This window comes from Capricornis sumatraensis, chromosome 1 (genome assembly GCF_032405125.1).
Source record: "Capricornis sumatraensis isolate serow.1 chromosome 1, serow.2, whole genome shotgun sequence".
Classification (NCBI taxonomy): Eukaryota; Metazoa; Chordata; class Mammalia; order Artiodactyla; family Bovidae; genus Capricornis; species Capricornis sumatraensis.
Window position 1 is genome coordinate 203488108 of NC_091069.1, and position 20382 is coordinate 203508489.

A 20382-nucleotide genomic window follows, 5' to 3' on the forward strand; every position below is an offset into this window, starting at 1 on the left:
CCTAGTGAATGTCTCACGTGCACTTGAAAAGGACATGTATTCTGATGTCATTCGGTAGCATGTTCTATAAATGGAAATTAGGTCAAGTAGGCTGATAGTGTAATTCACTTTTATATCCTTTCTGATTTTTCTACTTGTCCTGAGACAATAACATTAAAGTCTCTAATATATTTGCAGAACAGTCTCTATTTCTCCTATCAGTTCTAATAGTTTTTGCTTCTTACATTTTTAAACTGTGTTCTTAAGTGCATGCATATTCAGGGTTATGTTTTCTTAATGAATTAATGCCTTTATCATCATGCAGTGTCCTGCTTTGTCCACTTGGACATTAACAAAGCCACCTGAGCTTTCTTTTGATTTGCACTGGCATGGTACATCTTTTTCCATCCTTTTCTTTTTAGCCTATCTATGCTTTTAGTTTTATCCAATCTGGCAACCTCTGCCTTTTACTTGGGGGGTATTTAGACCACTTAGTCTTAGTGTTAGCCCTAAATTTACCATCTTTCTAGTTGCTTTCTGTTTGATCTGCTCTTAATTCATTTTCCCTTCTTTCCCTGCCTTTTAATCTAGTCAATTGAGTATTTATTATGTTTTTATTTAATATTTACTAGACTTATTAACTATGCATCTTTGAAAAATTTTGGTAGTTACCCTAAAATTTACAATATATATTTTTAACTTAACACAGTGTACTTTCAAATAATATTATGGCTTTTTGTTGTTGCTGCTATTGGTCTGCATTCAGATGAGGTTTCCAATAGAATGTAAATCAACTCTATCACTAAGCACATTGTTTAGCTCCTGATTCTTTTTTTTTTCAGATCAAGATTTTCTTGGTGAAGTAAGCAGTATGTTGATTACATTCTTGAACAAGCTCTCTTTGTGTTGTGATCTAGTAATAACACAGTTTTGGCCCAGCACCACTTCTCAGATCATACTTTGAGTAGCATACTGATCTAAGCCATAGGCCAGAATATCTTTAAGGATAAGGAGGCCTATGTATGTTCTCTTCTACCAGTGCCTGATGCATGATCTAGAGCCCACTACCTTCAAGAAAGGAACAGTCCAGTCTTTTCCCAAAGTACATAAAAGACATAAAAATAAATAGCCCACATCTACTTTGACTAAAGCCTTCTTTTCTCAGATACATGCACCCTATGTTTATGGCAGCACTATTCATAATAGACAGGACATGGAAACAGCCTAAATGTCCATTGACAGCTGAATAGATAAAGAGAATGAGGTACATATATACAGTGGAGTACTGCTTAGCCATAGAAAAGAATGAAATAATGCCATTTGCAGCAGTATGGATGCAACTAGAGCTCATCATACTAAGTCAGAAAGAGAAAGACAAACACCATATGATATCACTTACAAGTGGAACCTAAAATATGATGCAAATGGACCATCTATGAAACAGAAACAGACTCACAGACAGAGAGCGGACCGGTGGATGCCAAGGGGGAGCGGCTGGAATGGGAAGCTGGGTTTAGCAGAGGTAAACTGTTATATATGGAATGGATAAACAGCAAGGTCCTACTATACAGCACAGAAAACTATATTTAGTATCCAATGATAAACCATAATGGAAAAGAATATAAGACAAAAGAATGTATATACATGGATAACTGAACCACTTTTCTGTATAGCAGCAATTAACACAACATGGTAAATCAATTATGTTTCAATAAAAGACGTTTCTCATATTCTCTAACTCTCCACAATTTTTGTCTTTGCTTTACTTTTTATTGAAGTATAATCTACACATAGAAAAGTGTACCTATGTTCCTCTGTTCATGAGATTTTCCAGGTAAGAATACTGGAGTGGGTTGAACCTGCATTTCCTGTATTGCAGGCAGATTCTTTACTGACTGAGCCCCCAGGGAAGCCCATAAATGTGCAAATCAATGAATTTGCGTAAACTGATTACACTAGGGTAACCAGCACACAGATTGAGAAACAGAACACACCAGAACCAGAGAAGACCTCCTTGAATCCCCGACCCTTCCGCCACTGTCCCTCAACAAGGGTACGGCAATTCTGACTTCAAACAGCATAGCTTTGTGCTGGTTCCAGTGTTTAGCTATCACAATAAGGCTGCTTGGACTCATCTTAAAAAAGAATCTGTAAACATCTTTTGATGCGCTTCTGTTTGGTATATTCCTAGGAGTAGAGTGGTTGGGTCATAAAGTTGGTATGTATTTGGCTTTAGTAGATAGTACCAAACAGGTTTCTGAAATTATTACATCAATTTATTCTCCTGCTGACAAGGGATGAAAATTCCATTTGCTTCACATCTTCACCAACACTTGAATTTTCTTTTATTTTAGCCATTCTAGTGGTTATGTAGAGGTGTCACACTGTCGTTCTAATTTGATGACTATTGATATTGAGGATGTCTGCACATGTTTATTTGAGAAACATTTCAGATGCTTACTTGGGAGATGCTAGGGGTTCAAATCTTTTGCTTATTCTTTATTTGAGTTTCTGCTTTTTTCTTAGTGATTAGTAAGAGTTCTGGATACAAATCAGATATAAGTATTATATATATCTTCACTTACTCCAAGTCTTATCTTTTCACCTTCTTAATAGTGTCTTTTGATAAACAGAAGTTCTTACTATTACTGTAGCTAAATTTATCATTTTTTCCCCCTTTATGGTCTGCATGATTTTGGTGACCTCTTTAAGAAATCTTTACATGCTCAAGGTCATGAAGATATACTCCTCTCTCTTTTTTATAAAGCTTTATTATTCTACATTTCATGTTTAGATCTTTAGTCATCTGGAATTCATTTTTGTGTATGATAGGATATAGAGGTCAAGATTTTTTTTCCATATAGGTACTTTTGTCCATATACTCACACTCACTCCCCACCAGACTGGAGTATCATATTTATTTTAAATCAAGTGAATATAAACATGTGAGTATTAATCTTTCTCAAAGCTACTGGCTATTTTGGGTCCGATTTTTGTAGATATTTCTGTCTACATTTTAGAATCAGCCTATCATTTTTCATTAAAGAAATCCCTGTTGGGATATTGATTAGAATTTAATTTAACATATACATCAATTTGAGGAGAAATGAAATCTTTATAATATCGTCACAATTCAGGAACATGTTATATATTAATCCATTTATTTATGTCTTAATATGTGTTAGTTTATCTTAATATTTTTCAGTTTTCAGTGTAGGTGAGTGTTATTTCATTACAGTAACATTGCTTGCACATTTTGCTAGACTTAATCCTAGGTGTTTTATATTTTTTGATGCTATTGTAAATGGTAGTATTTTAATTTCTACTTGTTTGTTGTTTGTATATAGAAACATTAATACTATTCCATTTTAAATCTAATATATGTTAACCGTTATCCAATAGCTTTCCTAGTTCCAGTGGCTTGTCCGTAAATTCTTCTGTATTTTCCCTGTATGTAATCATGTCATACAATTTCTTTTCAATTCTTATGCTTTTTATTCCTTTTTTTTCCTTAGTGCATCAGCTGGTTCTTCTGGTATGATATTGAATAGGAGGCCCTTCTTTGGGATTGGAATGAAAACTGACCTTTTCCAGTCCTGTGGCCACGGCTGTTTTCCAAATTTGCTGGCATATTGAGTGCAGCACTTTAACAGCACCATCTTTTAGGATTTGAAATAGCTCAACTGGAATTCCATCACCTCCACTAGCTTTGTGTGTAGTGACGCTTCCTAAGGCCCACTTGACTTCACATTTCAGGATGTCTGGCTCTAGGTGAGTGATCACACCATCGTGATTATCTGGGTTGAGCAGATCTTTTTCGTATAGTTCTATGTATTCTTGCCACCTCTTCTTAATATCTTCTTCTGTTAGGTCATTTCCATTTCTTCCTTTATTGTGCTCATCTTTGCATGAACTGTTCCCTTGGTATCTCTAATTTTCTTGAAGAGATCTGTAGTCTTTCTCATTCTATTGTTTTCCTCTATTTCTTTGCATTGATCACTGAAGAAGGCTTTCTTATCTCTCCTTGCTATTTTTTGGAACTCTGCATTCAAATGGGTATATCTTTCCTTTTCTCCTTTTGCCTTTTGCTTCTCTTTTCTCAGATATTTGTAAGGCCTCCTCAGACAACCATTTTGCCTTTTAGTATAGTACAGAGAACTATATTCAGTATAGTCTAATAAACCATAATGGAAAAGAATATTTTAAAAAAGAATGTATATATGTGTGTGTGTGTGTGTGTGTATAACTGAATCATTTTGCTGTAGAGCATTAATTAATACACCACTGTAAATCAATTATACTTTTTAAAAATTCTTAATATTCCCTAAGATTAAGTCAATTGGGTCATTTACCATTCTGCACAAAATATCTCTTATCTGTCTTTGTTTTCTACTTGTTTTTACTCAACATGTAACCTAATGATCCTACTGGACCCCAAGACTTATGCAGTCTTTTTCTATTCCCTGAATGTGATTTCCTCTGACTGCAAAACTCCAACGTACTTTATATTCTCTTATCACTTCCAATCAGATTGAGCCCTTGAACGATGGTTGTTTTTGTACCCATCTCATTGCTCCTTCTTGGGAATGTGATTCCTGCAGCACTCACACAGCACAGTGATTCACACATTGGAGGTGCTCAGTAAATACTAGTTGAATTCACAAGGAAGGCAACAGAAGGCTCCTTAACAGGGATTGAGGTTTAATGGTCAGAGAGTCTCAGGGAATTATTCTGTCCACCACGGTGGATACTGGTGCCTCTGTTCATCCAGTGTCAGGTCAGGGAGACAAGGCGATGGTGCAGCGCTTGGAGTCCTAGTCTGAGGGAACCTCCACTCATCTGTGTGGCTCTCTCTCCCATCCAGGAGTGATTAGTCATCTGTGCACAGACCGTGAAGGAACTGTTGTTACACACAGTATGGATCCCCTCAATGTTGAAAAATTCAGCATGAAAGAGTACGTAAGATAGTTCCATTTTATAGGACATTGAGAACAGGCAGAAGTGGGCAAGGTGGGAAAGGGAAGAGTCAGGTGGCTGGGTGGGCCCTGGAGGCTTCTGGGTGCTGGTGTCCTACTTCTAGGTCTGGTTGATGTCACATGGGTGTGTTCACTTTGTGATAATTCACTAAGCCACACACTCATGATTTGTATATTTTTCTTTAGGTATGTCACACTTTATTCCAAAACTTTATTTAAAAATATTTCCTGTGTGTGTGCTCATTTAATTAATTATCCAATTAAGCTGTTCTAGCAACAGAACATTAAAAGGCAACAGGAAGTTTGTCACACACATTAAAGCAAACCCGCTTCTCTAAATGTACTGTTCTTGGCTGCTTTGCTCTGCAGGAGGATCTTATGTTGCTGCAGGAGAGACTGAATTTTATAGTACAAATCTGCTTGAAAAAAATTTCCATGATCACATGCTGTATCAAGAAAAATAAAATCAGCCAACAGGAAGGAAATGGAATTGTTCTCAGTAGCAAAGAACAATGTCCTGGGTTGCTTCCTCTTTGCAGTGTAGCATAGGGTAAACAAAACGAGCATCCTGATGGATTTTATTTTAAGCAGGTTTAACTTTGACTACGATAAGCATGAGATAAGTAAGAAATAAGTAGAATGCTTATTTGACATTGTCTCAGATGTTAAGGCTTTGTACTGGAACTCTCTCACAGAGGATCAGGGAGTTATTCTTTTATTCCTTTCTTTTCTATTTCAAAAGTTAGTGGTTATTTTTCACTTGGATTTGTAAATTCCTAGAGGGCAATATTCCCAATTTTGGAAAGCATCTGTTGATAGTAAAAAGGGAAGGAGTGATTGCAGTGGTAAAACCCTTGCTTGTTGCATGAGGGCTACCCCATTCGTCTTCCTTTTTTGCCTCCTCAGTCTCTCTTTCATGATCTAAGTAAGCCCCACAGCACCAACGTTTTGTCTCTATGGCACACAGGGTTCAACTTTGCAGTTGCCTGAATGGCAACCCACTCCAGTATTCTTGCCTGGAGAATTCCATGGACAGAGAGAGGAGCCTGGTGGGCTACAGTGTTTGGGGTGGCAAAGAGTTAGATAAGACTGAGTGACTAACACTTTCACTTATCTTCCCCCACAAGGCTGGAAACTTCCCGGTGGCAGAGATCATTCTCTTAGGGTAGAAGATGGATCTCCTTCTGCACTGTTTGCTCTTGTATGGGCAGAGGCTGGTGGCTTGCTCCTTAACCTGGACTGTGAGCTGCTTGGAGGCAGGGACTACAGGTTCCTCATGTCATATTTCCGTTGTTTGGTACATTGTAGGGGCTCAGTAAGTGTTGACTGAACAAAGCAAAAGAAGGAAGTTGGATCAGGTCTTCCAGTTTCAAGGTTCTGCAGTTGCCTGACCTCCTGAGTCCTGCAGAAAACTGTAATTGCTTTGTGGAAAAGCATTCTATGGTCTATATTGGGAGTGTAAATAGCATTCCTTCTGTCCCTACTGGTCACCACACTCCTCTTAATCTGCATAGTCTGGAATAAAGGATATGAGTTGGGAAAATTCCCTGGTGGTCCAGTGGTTAGGACTTAGTGCATACTGCTGTGGCCTGGATTCAATCCCTGGTCAGGGAACTAAGATTTCACAAGCCAAGCAACAAGGTCAAGGAAGAAGAATGTGAGTAGGCAATGGGGCTGAAAGTTTGCGCTTCAGTTCAGTTGCTCTATCGTGTCCGACTCTTTGAGACCCCATGGACTGCATTACGCCAGGCTTCCCTGTCCATCAACAACTCCCAGAGCTTGCTCAAACTCATCCATCAAGTCAGTGACACCATCTAACCATCTCATCCTCTATCATCCCCTTCTCTTCCTGCCTTCAGTCTTTCCCAGCATCAGGGAAATGAGTTGGCTGTTCACATCAGATGGCCAAAGTACTGGAGCTTTAGCTTCAGCATCAGTCATTCCAAAGAGTATTCAGGGTTGATTTAAGATTGACTGGTTTGATCTCCTTGTTTTCCAACAGACTGTCAAGAGTCTTCTCCAGCATCAGTTGGAAAGCATTAGTTCTTCGGTGCTCTGCCTTCTTTATTGTCCAGCTCTCACATCCATACATGGCTACTGGAAAGACCATAGCCTTGACTATATAGACCTTTGTCGGCAAAGTGATGTCTTTGCTTTTTAACACACTGGCTAGGTTTGTCATAGCTTTCCTGCCAAGAATCAATCATCTTCTAATTTTATGGCTGCGGTCACCATCTGAAGTGATTTTAGAGCCCAAGAAGAGGAAATCTGTCACTGCTTCCACCTTTCCCCTTCTATTCGCCACGTAGGGATGGGACCGGATGCCATGATCTTAGTTTTTTTAACATGGAGTTTTAAGGCAGCTTTTTCACTTTCTTTCTTCACCCTCATCAAGAGGTTCTTTAGTTTCTCTGTTTTTTTGCCATTAGAGTGGTATCATCTGCATATCTGAGGTAGCTGATATTTCCCCTGACAATCTTGATTCCAGTTTGTAATTCATCCAGCCCAGCATTTCATATGATGTACTCTGCACATAAGTTAATTAAACAGGGTGACAATAAACAGCCTTGTTGTACTTTCTCAATCCTGAATCAGTCTTTTGTTCTAACTATTGCTTCTTGACCCACATACAGGTTTCTCAGGAGAGAGAATGGTCTGGTAAGATGGTCTGGTATTCCTATCTGTTTAAGAGTTTTCCACAGTTTATGATCCACCCTGTTAAAAGCTTTAGTGTAGTCAATGAAACAGAGGTAGATGTTTTTCTGGAATTCCCTTGCTTTCTCTATGATCCAGCTAATGTTGGCAAGCTGATTTCTGGTTCCTCTGCCTTTTCTATATCCAGCTTGAACATCTGGAAGGTCTCGGTTGACGTACTACTGAAGCCTAGGTTGAAGGATTTTGAGCATAACCTTATCAGCATGGAAGATGAGTGCAATCGTCCGGTGGTTTGAACATTGTTTAGTACTGCCCTTCTTGGGAACTGGTGTGAGGATTGGCCTTTTCTGGTTCTGTGGCTACTGCTGGGTTTTCCAAATTTGCTGACATATTGAATGCAGCACTTTAACCTTTTAGGATTTTAAATAGCTCTGCTGGAATTCCATCCTCTCCACTAGCTTTACCACTCCGTGCTCCCCTCCAACACTATTTAATAAGTCACTTTGGTTGGCGACTGTGGGAATCACTAGACATATTCAGAGTCCTTGCATATGCCATTTTTAAGAAATAAAATTTGCAAACTGACCTTTGGAAAGAGATTAAGCTAGGGCAGGCTGGAAGGTGAGGCAGAAGCAAATGCATAGGGTTTTGAGAAGTGGAGAATCCTGAGATTTCTTTTATTAAACAGTGAGAATAAAGTTAATAAGAATTAGAGTTTCAATCTTGTAAACCTTGCAGAGTATATGCAGCTAGAGAGCAGGGATGGAAATGCGCTGTCTTGTGTAGCATCTAATCGCTTTTTCCAGTTGTGAAGTCTGACAGATATTGTGTAGACTATACAAGTGCAGACCAGTTTCTACATACTCATTGCTATTTTCCTCAGTTTCAGATAAATTTGTTGTTAGTAAAACTTTTTCTTTGAAGTACAAAGTGCTATAATTGTAAGAGGTGAAGATTTGGTTATATTAATCATTAAATCTTCCTCTTCCAATCCCCTCTTGTGTCGATCATCAAACATAGTGTAATGTGAAATCTTTGTAACATGCATTTGGTATATACTAAGTCTCAAGTTAACATTAAGTTCACATTTCAAAACTTGAAATTGGTGAACAGAAATACAATTTAAAATCATAAGCTGGTTAATTTTTCCTCTTGACAAAATATTAAGTCTGTAGTTTCACACAAGTTCTTTTTCCAGATCAGTAATTTTTGCATATTCTAAGTGCAAGTTTCTTGAAATCATTTAATACATTTTCCCACCTCAGTGAACACAGCTATACTCTTAAGAGTTTGAAAGTATAAATGTATGTTTTAACAATAGTTGTTTCTGGAGGGTAGATTTGGGGGTTTTCTTTTTGCTTTTATGTATTATCTGACTTTTCTGTACTAAGACAATAAGTTCTAATAATTTTAAAGCAGGAGGGAAGTTGTGGTTAGAACATCTAAATTTAAGAACTATTAAGAAATATTCATATGATCACTCCAATAGCCAAATCTTCTCTTCTATCTAGACTTGCTTGTCATCAGTCTATTTCCATGTGGTTAGTATAGCCTAAGATGCAAATGAGACTGTGACACTTTCCTTTGAATCAATTCCCACCAAAGGTACTTCAGTATCACTGTTCATACTTACTATCCTGCGTTAGTCAGTCATGTTTCAGTTCCAAGTGACAGAAGCCTCACAAAATAGCCTAAGCAAAAATGAGAAAATTGCTTGCTCATGAAAAATCCAGAGTGAGCTTTAGATAGGGCTAGATCCAGGAGTTCCATGATGACATAATGTCTTTTCTTCCTTGGTTCTGCTGTTTTCATGTTAGTTTTATTTCTAGGCAGGCGCAGTCCACCTGGAGGAAATAGAGTCATTGGCACCTCCAGGTACACTTCGTCCTTAGAACTCTTATTATAGACAATGAAGAGAGGACTTGGTCTGCATTGGGTCATGTGTTCTTCCATGGGGTCAGTCTCCCTAGAATGGAATGAGGAGGCTACAGAAGGAGGAGTGGTCCCCAAAGGAAGAGATTCTAAGCAAACCATCATTCCTCTAGGGGTATGTACTTGAGCAGCTTCTTGGTTAAGTCCACGTGGGCCAGCCCTGCAGCAGTGCTTCTGGGCCAGCATCCAGGGTATCCTTCGGGTGTACTCAGCCTGTAGCAGCCCCAGGCAGGCCTCCCACTTGTTGCCAACAATCTTGCTACAGGTGAAGCTGTGCACAGGCATGCCAGCTGGCTGGTCCTGCAGGCTGTCCCAACTTGGAACTTGCTAAGTATGTGTTACTGAAGTAGATGTGAGCTGTGAGTTACATTAAATGCTAAACTACGCTAAATTAAGTATCCCTGACCTTTGAATATAATGTTATAGTTCTACTTGATATTGGTGTTATCTGATTATCTAGGTAAAGGGTTTTTAACCTGGAGTACACAGAACTCTAAGGGAATTTGTCAGAATTTGGAGGATATGTGAATTGGTTAGGAAAAAAAATTTTTTTTTTCACTAGGTTATAACTAAAATTTAGTATTCCTTTTAATTATAGATGCATATAATCCAGAGATGTTTTAAGCAGTAATGTGACTTTATCGTTAATAGGATTCCAGTCTTTTCATATCACATTGCAGTTGCAGAGATCTCAATATATTGCTAATGCTGCCTCACTGTCATAGCAGCTATTAAGCTCTCTGCTAGATCTGATTATTAAGTGAACACATACATTACTCTATCACACACATATTTTGAAAGCTTATACCTCAACATAACTGATTCTGTTTGTAATGCTATGCATTTTACTTCTGCACTTAAAAACAACATTCTGAGACAGGATCCATGGCACTAAAAAGTTGAAGTGATCTAGCATTCACTGGAAACAAGATGAGACCAAAGTATGATGATCTGACTTCAGAGAACCTTAGCGCACCTGCTCTAAGGCGGGGCTGAGATAAGAGATTATGAGCCTTTTCAGTTCACTTCAGTTCAGTCGCTTCAGTCGTGTTCTGCTCTTTGTGATCCCATGAACTGCAGCACGCCAGGCCTCCCTGTCCATCACCAACTCCCGGAGTTTACCCAAACTCATGTCCATTGAGTTGGTGATGCAATCTAACCATCTCATCCTCTGTCATCCCCTTCTCCTCCTGCACTCAATCTTTACCAGGATCAGGGTCTTTTCAAATGAGTCAGCTCTTCACATCAGGTGGCCAAAAGTATTGGAGTTTCAGTTTCAACATCAGTCCTTCCAATGAACACCCAGGACTGATCTCCTTTAGGATGGACTGGTTGGACCTCCTTGCAGTCCAAGGGACTCTCAAGTCTTCTCCAAGACCACAGTTCAAAAGCATCAATTTTTCTGCAATCACCTTTCTGTATACTCCAACTCACATCCATACATTACTAGTGGAAAAACTATAGCCTTGACTAGACGGACCTTTGTCGACAAAGTAATGTCTCTGCTTTATAATGTGCTGTCTAGGTTGGTTGACTGTGCCAAAGCCTTTGACTGTGTGGATCACAATCAGCTGTGGAAAATTCTGAAAGAGATGGGAATACCAGACCACCTGACCTGCCTCTTGAGAAACCTATATGCAGGTCAGGAAGCAACAGTTAGAACTGGACATGGAACAACAGACTGGTTCCAATAGGGAAAGGAATACGTCAAAGCTGTATATTGTCACCCTGCTTATTTAACTTCTATGCAGTGTCAGACTTTATTTTTGGGGGCTCCAAAAGCACTGCAGATGGTGACTGCAGCCATGAAATTAAAAGACACTTACTCCTTGGAAGGGAAGTTATGACTAACGTAGATAGCATATTCAAAAGCAGGGACATTACTTTGCCAACAAAGATCCGTCTAGTCAAGGCTATGGTTTTTCCAATGGTCATGTATGGATGTGAGCTGGACTGTGAAGAAAGCTGAGCACCAAAGAATTGATGCTTTTGAACTATGGTTGGAGAAGACTCTTGAGAGTCCCTTGGACTGCAAGGAGGTCCAATCAGTCCATCCTAAAGGAGATCAGTCCTGGGTGTTCATTGGAAGGCCTGATGCTAAAGCTGAAACTCCAATACTTTGGCCACCTCACGCAAAGAGTTGATTCATTGGAAAAGACCCTGATGCTGGGAGGGATTGGGGGCAGGAGGAGAAGGGGAAGACAGAGGATGAGATGGCTGGATAGCATCACCGACTCGATGGACATGAATCTGAGTTAACTCTGGGAGCTGGTGATGGACAGGGAGGCCTGGTGTGCTGCGATTCATGGGGTTGCAGAGTTGGATACGACTGAACGACTGAACTGAACTAGGTTGGTCCTTTCCTTCCAAGGAGTAAGCATCCTTTAATTTCATAGCTGCAATCACCATCTGCATTGACTTTGGAGCCCCAAATAATAAAGTCAGCCACTGTTTCCTCATCTATTTGCCATGAAGTGATGGGACCAGATGCCATGATCTTCGTTTTCTGAATGTTGAGCTTTAAGCCAACTTTTTCACTCTCCTCTTTCACTTTCATCAACAGGCTCTTTAGTTCTTCACTTTCTGCCATAAAGAGTGGTGTCATCTGCATATCTGAGGTTATTGATATTTCTCCCGGCAATCTTGATTCCAGCTTGTGCTTCTTCCAGCCTAGCATTTCTCATGATGTACTCTGCATATAAATTAAATAAGCAGGGTGACAATATACAACTTTGACATACTCCTTTTCCTATTTGGAACTAGTCTGTTGTTCCATGTCCAGCTCTAACTGTTGCTTCCTGACCTGCATACAGGTTTCTCAAGAGGCAGGTCAGGTGGTCTGGTATTCCCATCTCTTTCAGAATTTTCCACAGTTTATTGTGATCCACACAAAGGCTTTGGCATAGTCAATAAAGCAGAAATAGATGTTTTTCTGAACTCTCTTGCTTTTTTCAATGATCCAGTGGATGTTGGCAATTTGATCTCTGGTTCCTCTGCCTTTTCTAAAACCAGCTTGAACATCTGGAAGTTCACGGTTTACATATTGTTGAAGTCTGACTTGGAGAATTTTGAGCATTACTTTGCTAGCGTGTGAGATGAGGGCAATTATGCAGTAGTTTGAACATTCTTTGACACTTTCTTTGAAATTGGAATGAAAATTGACCTTTTCCAGTCCTGTGGCCACTGCTGAGTTTTCCAAATTTGCTGGCATATTGAGTGCAGCACTTTAACAGCACCATCTTTTAGGATTTGAAATAGCTCAACTGGTATTCCATCACCTCCACTAGCTTTGTTTGTAGTGATGCTTCCTAAGGCCTACTTGACTTCACATTCCAGGATGTCTAGCTCTAGATCCAAATGAATTTGGATCTACTCAAGAACACGTTAACTAAATGCCACAAACAGTGGCTTAAGAGCTTGCTAAAGACAAATTCATTTCTTTGTGCGGTTACCTGCATAGGTATCCACTAGAATTGGATTTCAGTTTTCCAAACTGTAAGGGCACACTCTGTAAGGTTGTGAGATACTTTCTAACAATGTTTGTTGATAAGGGCCCATCAGGGGTGAATTCATCAGAATTGTTCTCTAGGAACTTCTCTTTGGTTTACTGGTCTTGGGGCCCAACAGGAAGCAGATAGTTCTTAAATGATGACACTTTGAGGAGATACTAACAAAGATGTGGGGTGTGGGGGACTTCACAAGAGGAAACACAATAGCTTCAACAACTCCTGGCTAGTAGCAGCAGATCTGGCATCACCCCTTGGCCAGAAGGGAAGAGAACAAGGAGTGGCAAATCTAAAGAAATAAGCAAAGTTTAGAGGAAGTGGTTACCTTTGAGTACTGAGATAGCTCATTGTGGGAGAGCCGAGACCATCCCTGACCATCCTCAGATCTCCAGCCACGACATTCCTTAGCCAAACCTACCCAGAAGCCAGGAGGTGAAGGGGCCCACTGTTGTGGCCCACTCATCAGCCTTTTTTGGGGACAAAGAGTAGAGTGGAACTGTAAGAGGAAGAGATATCCAGCACACTTGGCAAATTTCTACCACAGTGATTTTCAAACTATTTGATGGTCTAAGAGGGCAAAAAAAAAAAAAAAACACCACGGCTAGCCTAAAATTCTGGCATGTTAAGCTTTTGGTATTACTGAATGAAAAGACGAAGAACTGAAATATTACTGAAACACAGAGTAAAAGGAAACTACAATTAGAACTACGTATTTACTTTCAGTCAGAATGGATACTTAAAATATTATGGAAATACTGGAGCATGGTTCAGCAATAAATTCTGTTCTGTAGATCAGACAGATACGTCACAGCTTTATAATAGTTAAGTACAGTTCATCCTCATTTGTGGATTCTTTATTTGTAAATTTGCCTGTGGTTTAAAACTTTCGTGGTGCTTTCACAGTCATGCATGGAGTGATGAAAAATTTGACCTAGCCCAATGCGTATGCTCCCAGTTGAGGGTGACAAGATGACATGCTGTGTTCTTGGTTCAGTTCATATAATTTAAACAAGCATCCTTTGCTCTATTTAGCACACTGTTTTTTGCATTTTGGGTTGTTTTAATTGGTGGTTTTACTGTTTAAAATGGCCCCTAAAATGGCTCCCAAATGAAGTGCTGAAATGCTGTGTAGTGTTTAAGTACTAGACAGCAGTGACAGATGTTATGGAGGAAGCACATGTATTAGATAAACTTGGCTTGGGCATGAAGTTATGGTGCTGTTGACCCATGAATTCAATGTTAGTTAATGTTGGGAGCCAGCGTGAGGAACTCCGCCCATGGCAAAGGTCATGAGGAAGGAAGCTTGGCATACGCAAAGGCGTGATCAAGCCTCAGGAAACCCCGTTCCCGAGCATCTACCCCCAAAACCAGAGTACTTTACGGGGAGCTCTCCCCCATAACCATTTCTCTCAGAGAAGGAGTTAACTTGCAGCTCCAGTTAATAAAAATTCCTGGGCGTGACAAGAATGTTTCAACTTACAAACTCTGAAGGTTCTCTGGCCTGCCTGATCAGGCTCATCCGGCCGCATGTGATTGTTTACAGCCTCCCAACTGTGAGAGGCACGGGATGTTTTAAAACTTTCTAAATACAGACTCTTTTGAGAAGTTAGAAGATCATTAGTATAGTATAGTGGGTTGATTAGGAATTGTATTGGTGAAGGGTTTTTTCATTTGTCATGCCAATAATTACTGCTAATTCCCTGCCCTGGGTATGACAAGGATGTCTCAGGTCAAACCTCTCTGCTGACAGACTAGCTTGTGCGACAGCCTCTCAACCATAAACAGCACAGAGAGTCTGGAGTATTAGCGTAGGGCTTTTTTCATTGATGAGTCAATGATTGCCATCAGGCCTCCATATCCTTAGGCACCTGGGAATATATTAATCAATGTATTTGGAATATAGAAAAGGAAATATAATAGTTTTTGATGTTAGCAATACTAGACTTTTTGAGTTAATGAATTTTCTCTTTTATTATAGACCACTGTACTTTGTTATAAATCACTGTGTCCTTGCTATGCAAAAATGTAACTTTATCACTACCTTAAGACAAAATAGATCTTAAGGGGAACATTGGTGAAGGGTTTACATTTGTTGAGCCAATATTTGCTGCTAAATCTCCATATTCCTGCCCTTATAATGAATATAACTAGCATATAGGAGAAATAAGTATTAACCTTTAAGATTAATCATGTTAAACCTTAGGTTAAGTAAATTCCTTTCTTGATTGTAGCTCACTACACCCTCACCCTATAGGAATGCAACTTTATTTGGAGGGTGGCGCCTGATTTAAGAAAAAATCACCCGTGGAAAAATAAGTTTTCTGGTTAACTGACCGGTATCAGAAAGGGCCATAAAATGTCAGCAGACCTCATGGCCAGAAGATGATGAAACTCGTAAGACCTTTGTATAATTTTATATGAAGCACCTGATTGTGACAAGGGTCAGGTCTGCTGACCCCCACATGACTCTGTATTCATCCCTATGTATAACAAAAAGATATATACACAAACCTGAAAAATAAAGAAATCGGATCAGTTTCTGGAAAGACTGATTCCCCCGTGTTCTTTCTCACTCCCCGTTTTCCTGGCTGAATTCCTATCTGAAATGTGGGTACTCACCAAGCCTGCTAATTCTGCCTGGGCTTCTGAGATCAGACCAGGGAGGCCTCAGTGCCTCCTCTCCTTTGGGAAAATGGAAAGACGCCTGTGGCCTATGTAGGTGGTGATTGGTATTCCATGTAAACCAGTTATTCAGCCTCTTTTCTCCACTAATTCTCCTACTACACCATCTGTTTCTAATCTCCCTCTATATCTGTAATTAAATAAGTTTTTTCCAGGACGCCGATTCTGTCCCCACCTTTGAATTACCCTGGATCCACTGGGCCTGGACCCCAGCAAGTTAACAAAACAGAAAGACACCTGAGACAAGTTCATGTGTTGATTAGTTGGTAAACATGTGCCCAGGGACTCACAGAATAACCCCAGTATTCCCCCTAGGAGCAACGGTTCTGTATCTGCTAATTCTGTGTTGGTGGGTACCTTTATGGGCTTCCCAGGTGGCGCTAGTGGTAAAGAACCTGCCTGCCAATGCAGGCTTTGTAAGAGATGTGGGTTTGATCCCTGCGTCAGGAAGATCCCCTAGAAAAGGACATGGCAACCCACTCTAGGACTCATGGTCCACAGGGTCGCAAAGAATTGGACATGACTGAAGCAACTTAGCAAGCACGCAACATGGTGACTTTATAGAACCCAATCACCATGAATAATGATGATATGTGTTGTTTTCTAGTTCCTAATAAAGATTCAAGAAAGAAAATTCAATTTACAAAAGACACTGATGATTTTTCTATATTAGCAACTAATTGGCACTCATAATGCAAAACCAGGAAGGGGGAAAACATTAAAACCTGCGCATAATTTTAATATGATATATTAAAATTTATTACTTTTTGATAGTATTCAGCTAAATCCAAATTATTTCAATTAAAGTTGTCTAGAAGGCCATATAGCTTGAAAATTAAAGAAATCAGTGGGAGGGAAAAGGAAAAACAATCTATTTAATACATTGACTTTACAATCACAAATGCATTATTATCTGGACTCAGTTGGTTAATTCAATCCTGCTTATTAGTTAGGCCACTTTATACCCACTCCACAATAAATCCTACATTATCCAAAAGCTTTATGCTTCTATTTACAGTAGCATAGCAAACCTGAAGTCTTTAAAAAAAAAAAAAACAATCACCATTCCATTGACTAATGTAACCAATTTCCCATGCTCTGGCATAAGAATATTTGATGTTAGTCAACAAAGACAGCCATCTATTATTCTTGAGAAATATAATAGTGGCAGTCTTTTGATTTTTTGTTTAAAGTAAGTAACTTTGAATAGTAAAAGAGCTGAAATTTCTAACTTGCTTCCTAGCCACATTAAGAATGACATTTTCCCCCAGGGACCTTCAAATATTTCAAAAAATTGGATTAACATTCTTTAAGAATCCACACATATCAATAAGAAGCTGACTTTCCTGTCAGGCTTCAAATGCCTTAAATATGAGACGTAGTACATACATTATAAAGAGCTTATGGATGAATGTTGAGTGCCTGGGCATTGTTACAACAGTAAAGGTTAAATCACTTTTATTTCTGAAAGACACTTTTGGTACCATTATCATATCCCAAAATAGGTATTAATGCTGATGATTAAGAAGCTCAGAAGTTATAATTATACATCCCTTATTGTGGAAATAAAGTAGGAGAGCTCTAAAATGTGAGGGAAAAACACCCAGGCACTTAAATCAATGAATATTTGCTAGGAGGAAACTTAAACTGATTGCAGCCTTGAGAGAGCTGCATTAACATCAAATAGCCACATTTCTGTCCACTTACAAGGAATACTATAAAGAAGCAAACAAGTCATGTTTAACAAAAAGTGTTAGCATACAGAAAGTGTAGTTTTTCACTTACAAAAATTTAAATCTTTAGTCTAACACTTAGATGGGAAACAGCCTAAAGAAAAATGGAGAACTATACACACCACCTATTTCAACTACAAAACGCTCTGTGACTGAAGGAAAAAAATTCAATATTCACTATCATTTTGTAACAGTATAACTTCAAGGAATGATTATGCTCATAAGTAAACACACGATATTCCTAAAGATTTGTAACTAAGGTTTCCAAGACATGAAATCAAACTGCAAAACTAGTTGAAAGCAATTAGAGTCCAATAGTTCTCTTATGTTTTCTTTTATGCTCTTTATTTTAAATTGATATTTTAGAACAGTAAATTATCTTTCATAGCAGTTCTCCTGGTCTGATAATATAGTACCCCATTTCTGAATGTAGAGATTTAAGATAAAATCAAAATAAACATTAAGGCGTACAAACAGCTACTTTAAGTCTGCTCTTATTTAATAAAGATCATTTCAACTCATATTCAAATACATGGAATGTTGGCACAAAACTGAAGCTGCTGTAGAAAGATCACAGATGTTCTGTGGGTTACTGAAACTTCCATCTAAAAACATACCCTTAAATGGTCTTAATTGTACAAATTTAAGTGTTGAGAAAATGTCTAAATAATAAGTAACAATTAAAATAAAATGTTTATTTGTAAATTATGTACAGAATACATTTTACTTTACGACAAGGAAATGGGAAGAACCATCACCTTCCAGCCAATTCTGCTTGCTTCCTCTGTTGGAGATGACCATCTTCCTCTGAATCGGGCATACAAATCAGTTTGGATTTCCTAAGTTGGAAAAGGAGAATTTGTAGCTAAACTAAAAGTGTTGCTGCATTATTACTAGTTGGCTTGTTTCCACAAAATGTTTTTGAACCCTGCTAAGTTAGAATCTTAGAAGTTTTCTGGTATAATTTAATAATCAACAAAAGCTAAACTAATAAGAATAAGTTTAAGCATTTCATCTCAAAGAAACTGTGAAATGGCTACAAAACTATGCTTAATCTGAAATACTGGTGTTTATTTTTATCCCTTTTAGTTATTCTGATCAGTCTAACAGTAAAAAGCCATATAACTATCAAAAATGCCATTAATCTAAATGTCATTGTGGAAAGTGCATCTTTGATAATTGTCAAAATAAATGAGACCTATTTACTGTAAAATTATCAAATAGATAAAACTTATAAATGGCTTTAGACTGTATCAATAATAGTATTATATGAAATGAAGGACTGAATGTAACTGCTTAGATGTCAAATCCATTTCAGTAAATGGATTTAAAGAATGCTACAAATGCCATGTGTACATGATGATGATCAGCCAACATAGAAAATCCAACCTCCTGCATATATTTAGTCCCTGAATTAGTCAGATTATGATTTTTCATGTGAAGATTTAGTTGTTTCTCCATCATTGTCTTCTTCCTCCTCCTCTTCACAATCCCCATCTGTTTGCTGTTCCAGTTCCTCTTTTGTGATCATTTCAAAATCATTCCCATTTCCACTACTGTGTTGGGATCGGTCATCTTCCCTCCTGTCACTGTCTGTGTCTGAATGCCGTTCTCCACCTGAGCCTTCTGTTCCATGATTTCCTGGTCCTACTTTCCCCTCCTCATCTTCCTTTTTCTCACTGTCTGACTTTTCCTCACTGTCGGACTTCTGTTGCTTTTTGGTTTCAGATTTCTCATCTTTCTTTAAGTCTGCTTTTGGTCCTTTGTATTCATGTGTGTACAGAGGTCTGAAGGAGTCAATGAAGCCCACGTCAGCAGTCAGATTTGGCAAGAACCAAAAATGGTGCCTTCCTCCAGTTATGAGCCAAATGATGAGAAACAGAATGCAACGAGCTGTGGGAGAAAAATTTCTCTAATTGAATAATTCAAGCATTGACTCAGACAGCAGGGAATATTTGTTAATGAAAAAGTGGGAAAACATTCAGAGTCTTCTTATTTGCATATTACATGCACCTTAAATATAAACAGTTAAATCTTAGTTTAGCAGCTATCAAGAGTATTCCAGGCCCATAGCATTCTGCTCTGAATTTAAGGGCACAATGCTGCAATGCCATTCAAAAAAGTGCTTTTATGTTTTTTTCATCTGGGCACTGTTTCTTGGATATACTTATATCCAAGTATCCACTTATTTCTTGGATACATTTATACTTTATGTACTTTGCTATGTTATAGTTCAATAAGCACAGCTGCCAGTTGGACCCTGGAAGTATGCATGAAATCATGGTAGAAGAAAAAAGGAAATAAACGCAAATAAGAGATGAATGATATCTTAAGAAGTCTTAGAAAGGAGAAAGCAGGGTTGCACTATGACTTCTCTAGATACTTTTGCCTTTATAAGGCAATTTCTCCATTAAAAAATAGAAAAAATTATGCTTTTTACAACCATTCTGGTATAAACACAAATATAACCCTGCACAGGCTCACTATTATAGAGAAGTGTATATATTGTTACTTTTCATTTTAGAAGAAATGAAAATGAAATTATTTCCATGGGTCCCTAAATGTATCATGAGTTCAAGGCATGTGCTGACCCTGCCTAAAGGTTAAGTCTTCTAAGTTAAAATACTTTTGAACAATAAGAGAACATTTTCCTAAGAGCAATTTCTTTTTATTTAAGGACAACATTTTCCCTATATTAAGTAACATACAATGCAAATGAAATTTAGATAGGTTTAACAAATATGTTTGAAATTACTCTTTTAGAGCAGTATGACAACTATGGGCTTCCCTGGTGGCTCAAATGGTAAATAATCTGCCTGCAATGCAGGAGACACGGGTTTGATCCCTGGGTTGGGAAGATTCCCTGGAGAAGAGAATGGCTACCCACTCCAGTATTCTTGCCTGGAGAATTCCATGGAC

The 20382-nt window shown here is 38.5% G+C and overlaps 1 protein-coding gene across 1 annotated transcript in view; it reads right to left on the bottom strand.

The window, feature by feature from the left end:
- Nucleotides 1–16584: 16584 nt before the first annotated feature.
- SEC62 (SEC62 homolog, preprotein translocation factor) overlaps nt 16585–20382 on the bottom strand; it is a 33414-nt gene continuing 29616 nt past the window's right edge. The window contains exon 8 of the mRNA XM_068976660.1: nt 16585–19356. Within this exon, the coding sequence (XP_068832761.1) occupies nt 18887–19356 (470 nt within the window). The 3' untranslated portion in view covers nt 16585–18886. The remainder of the gene's footprint in view (nt 19357–20382) is intronic.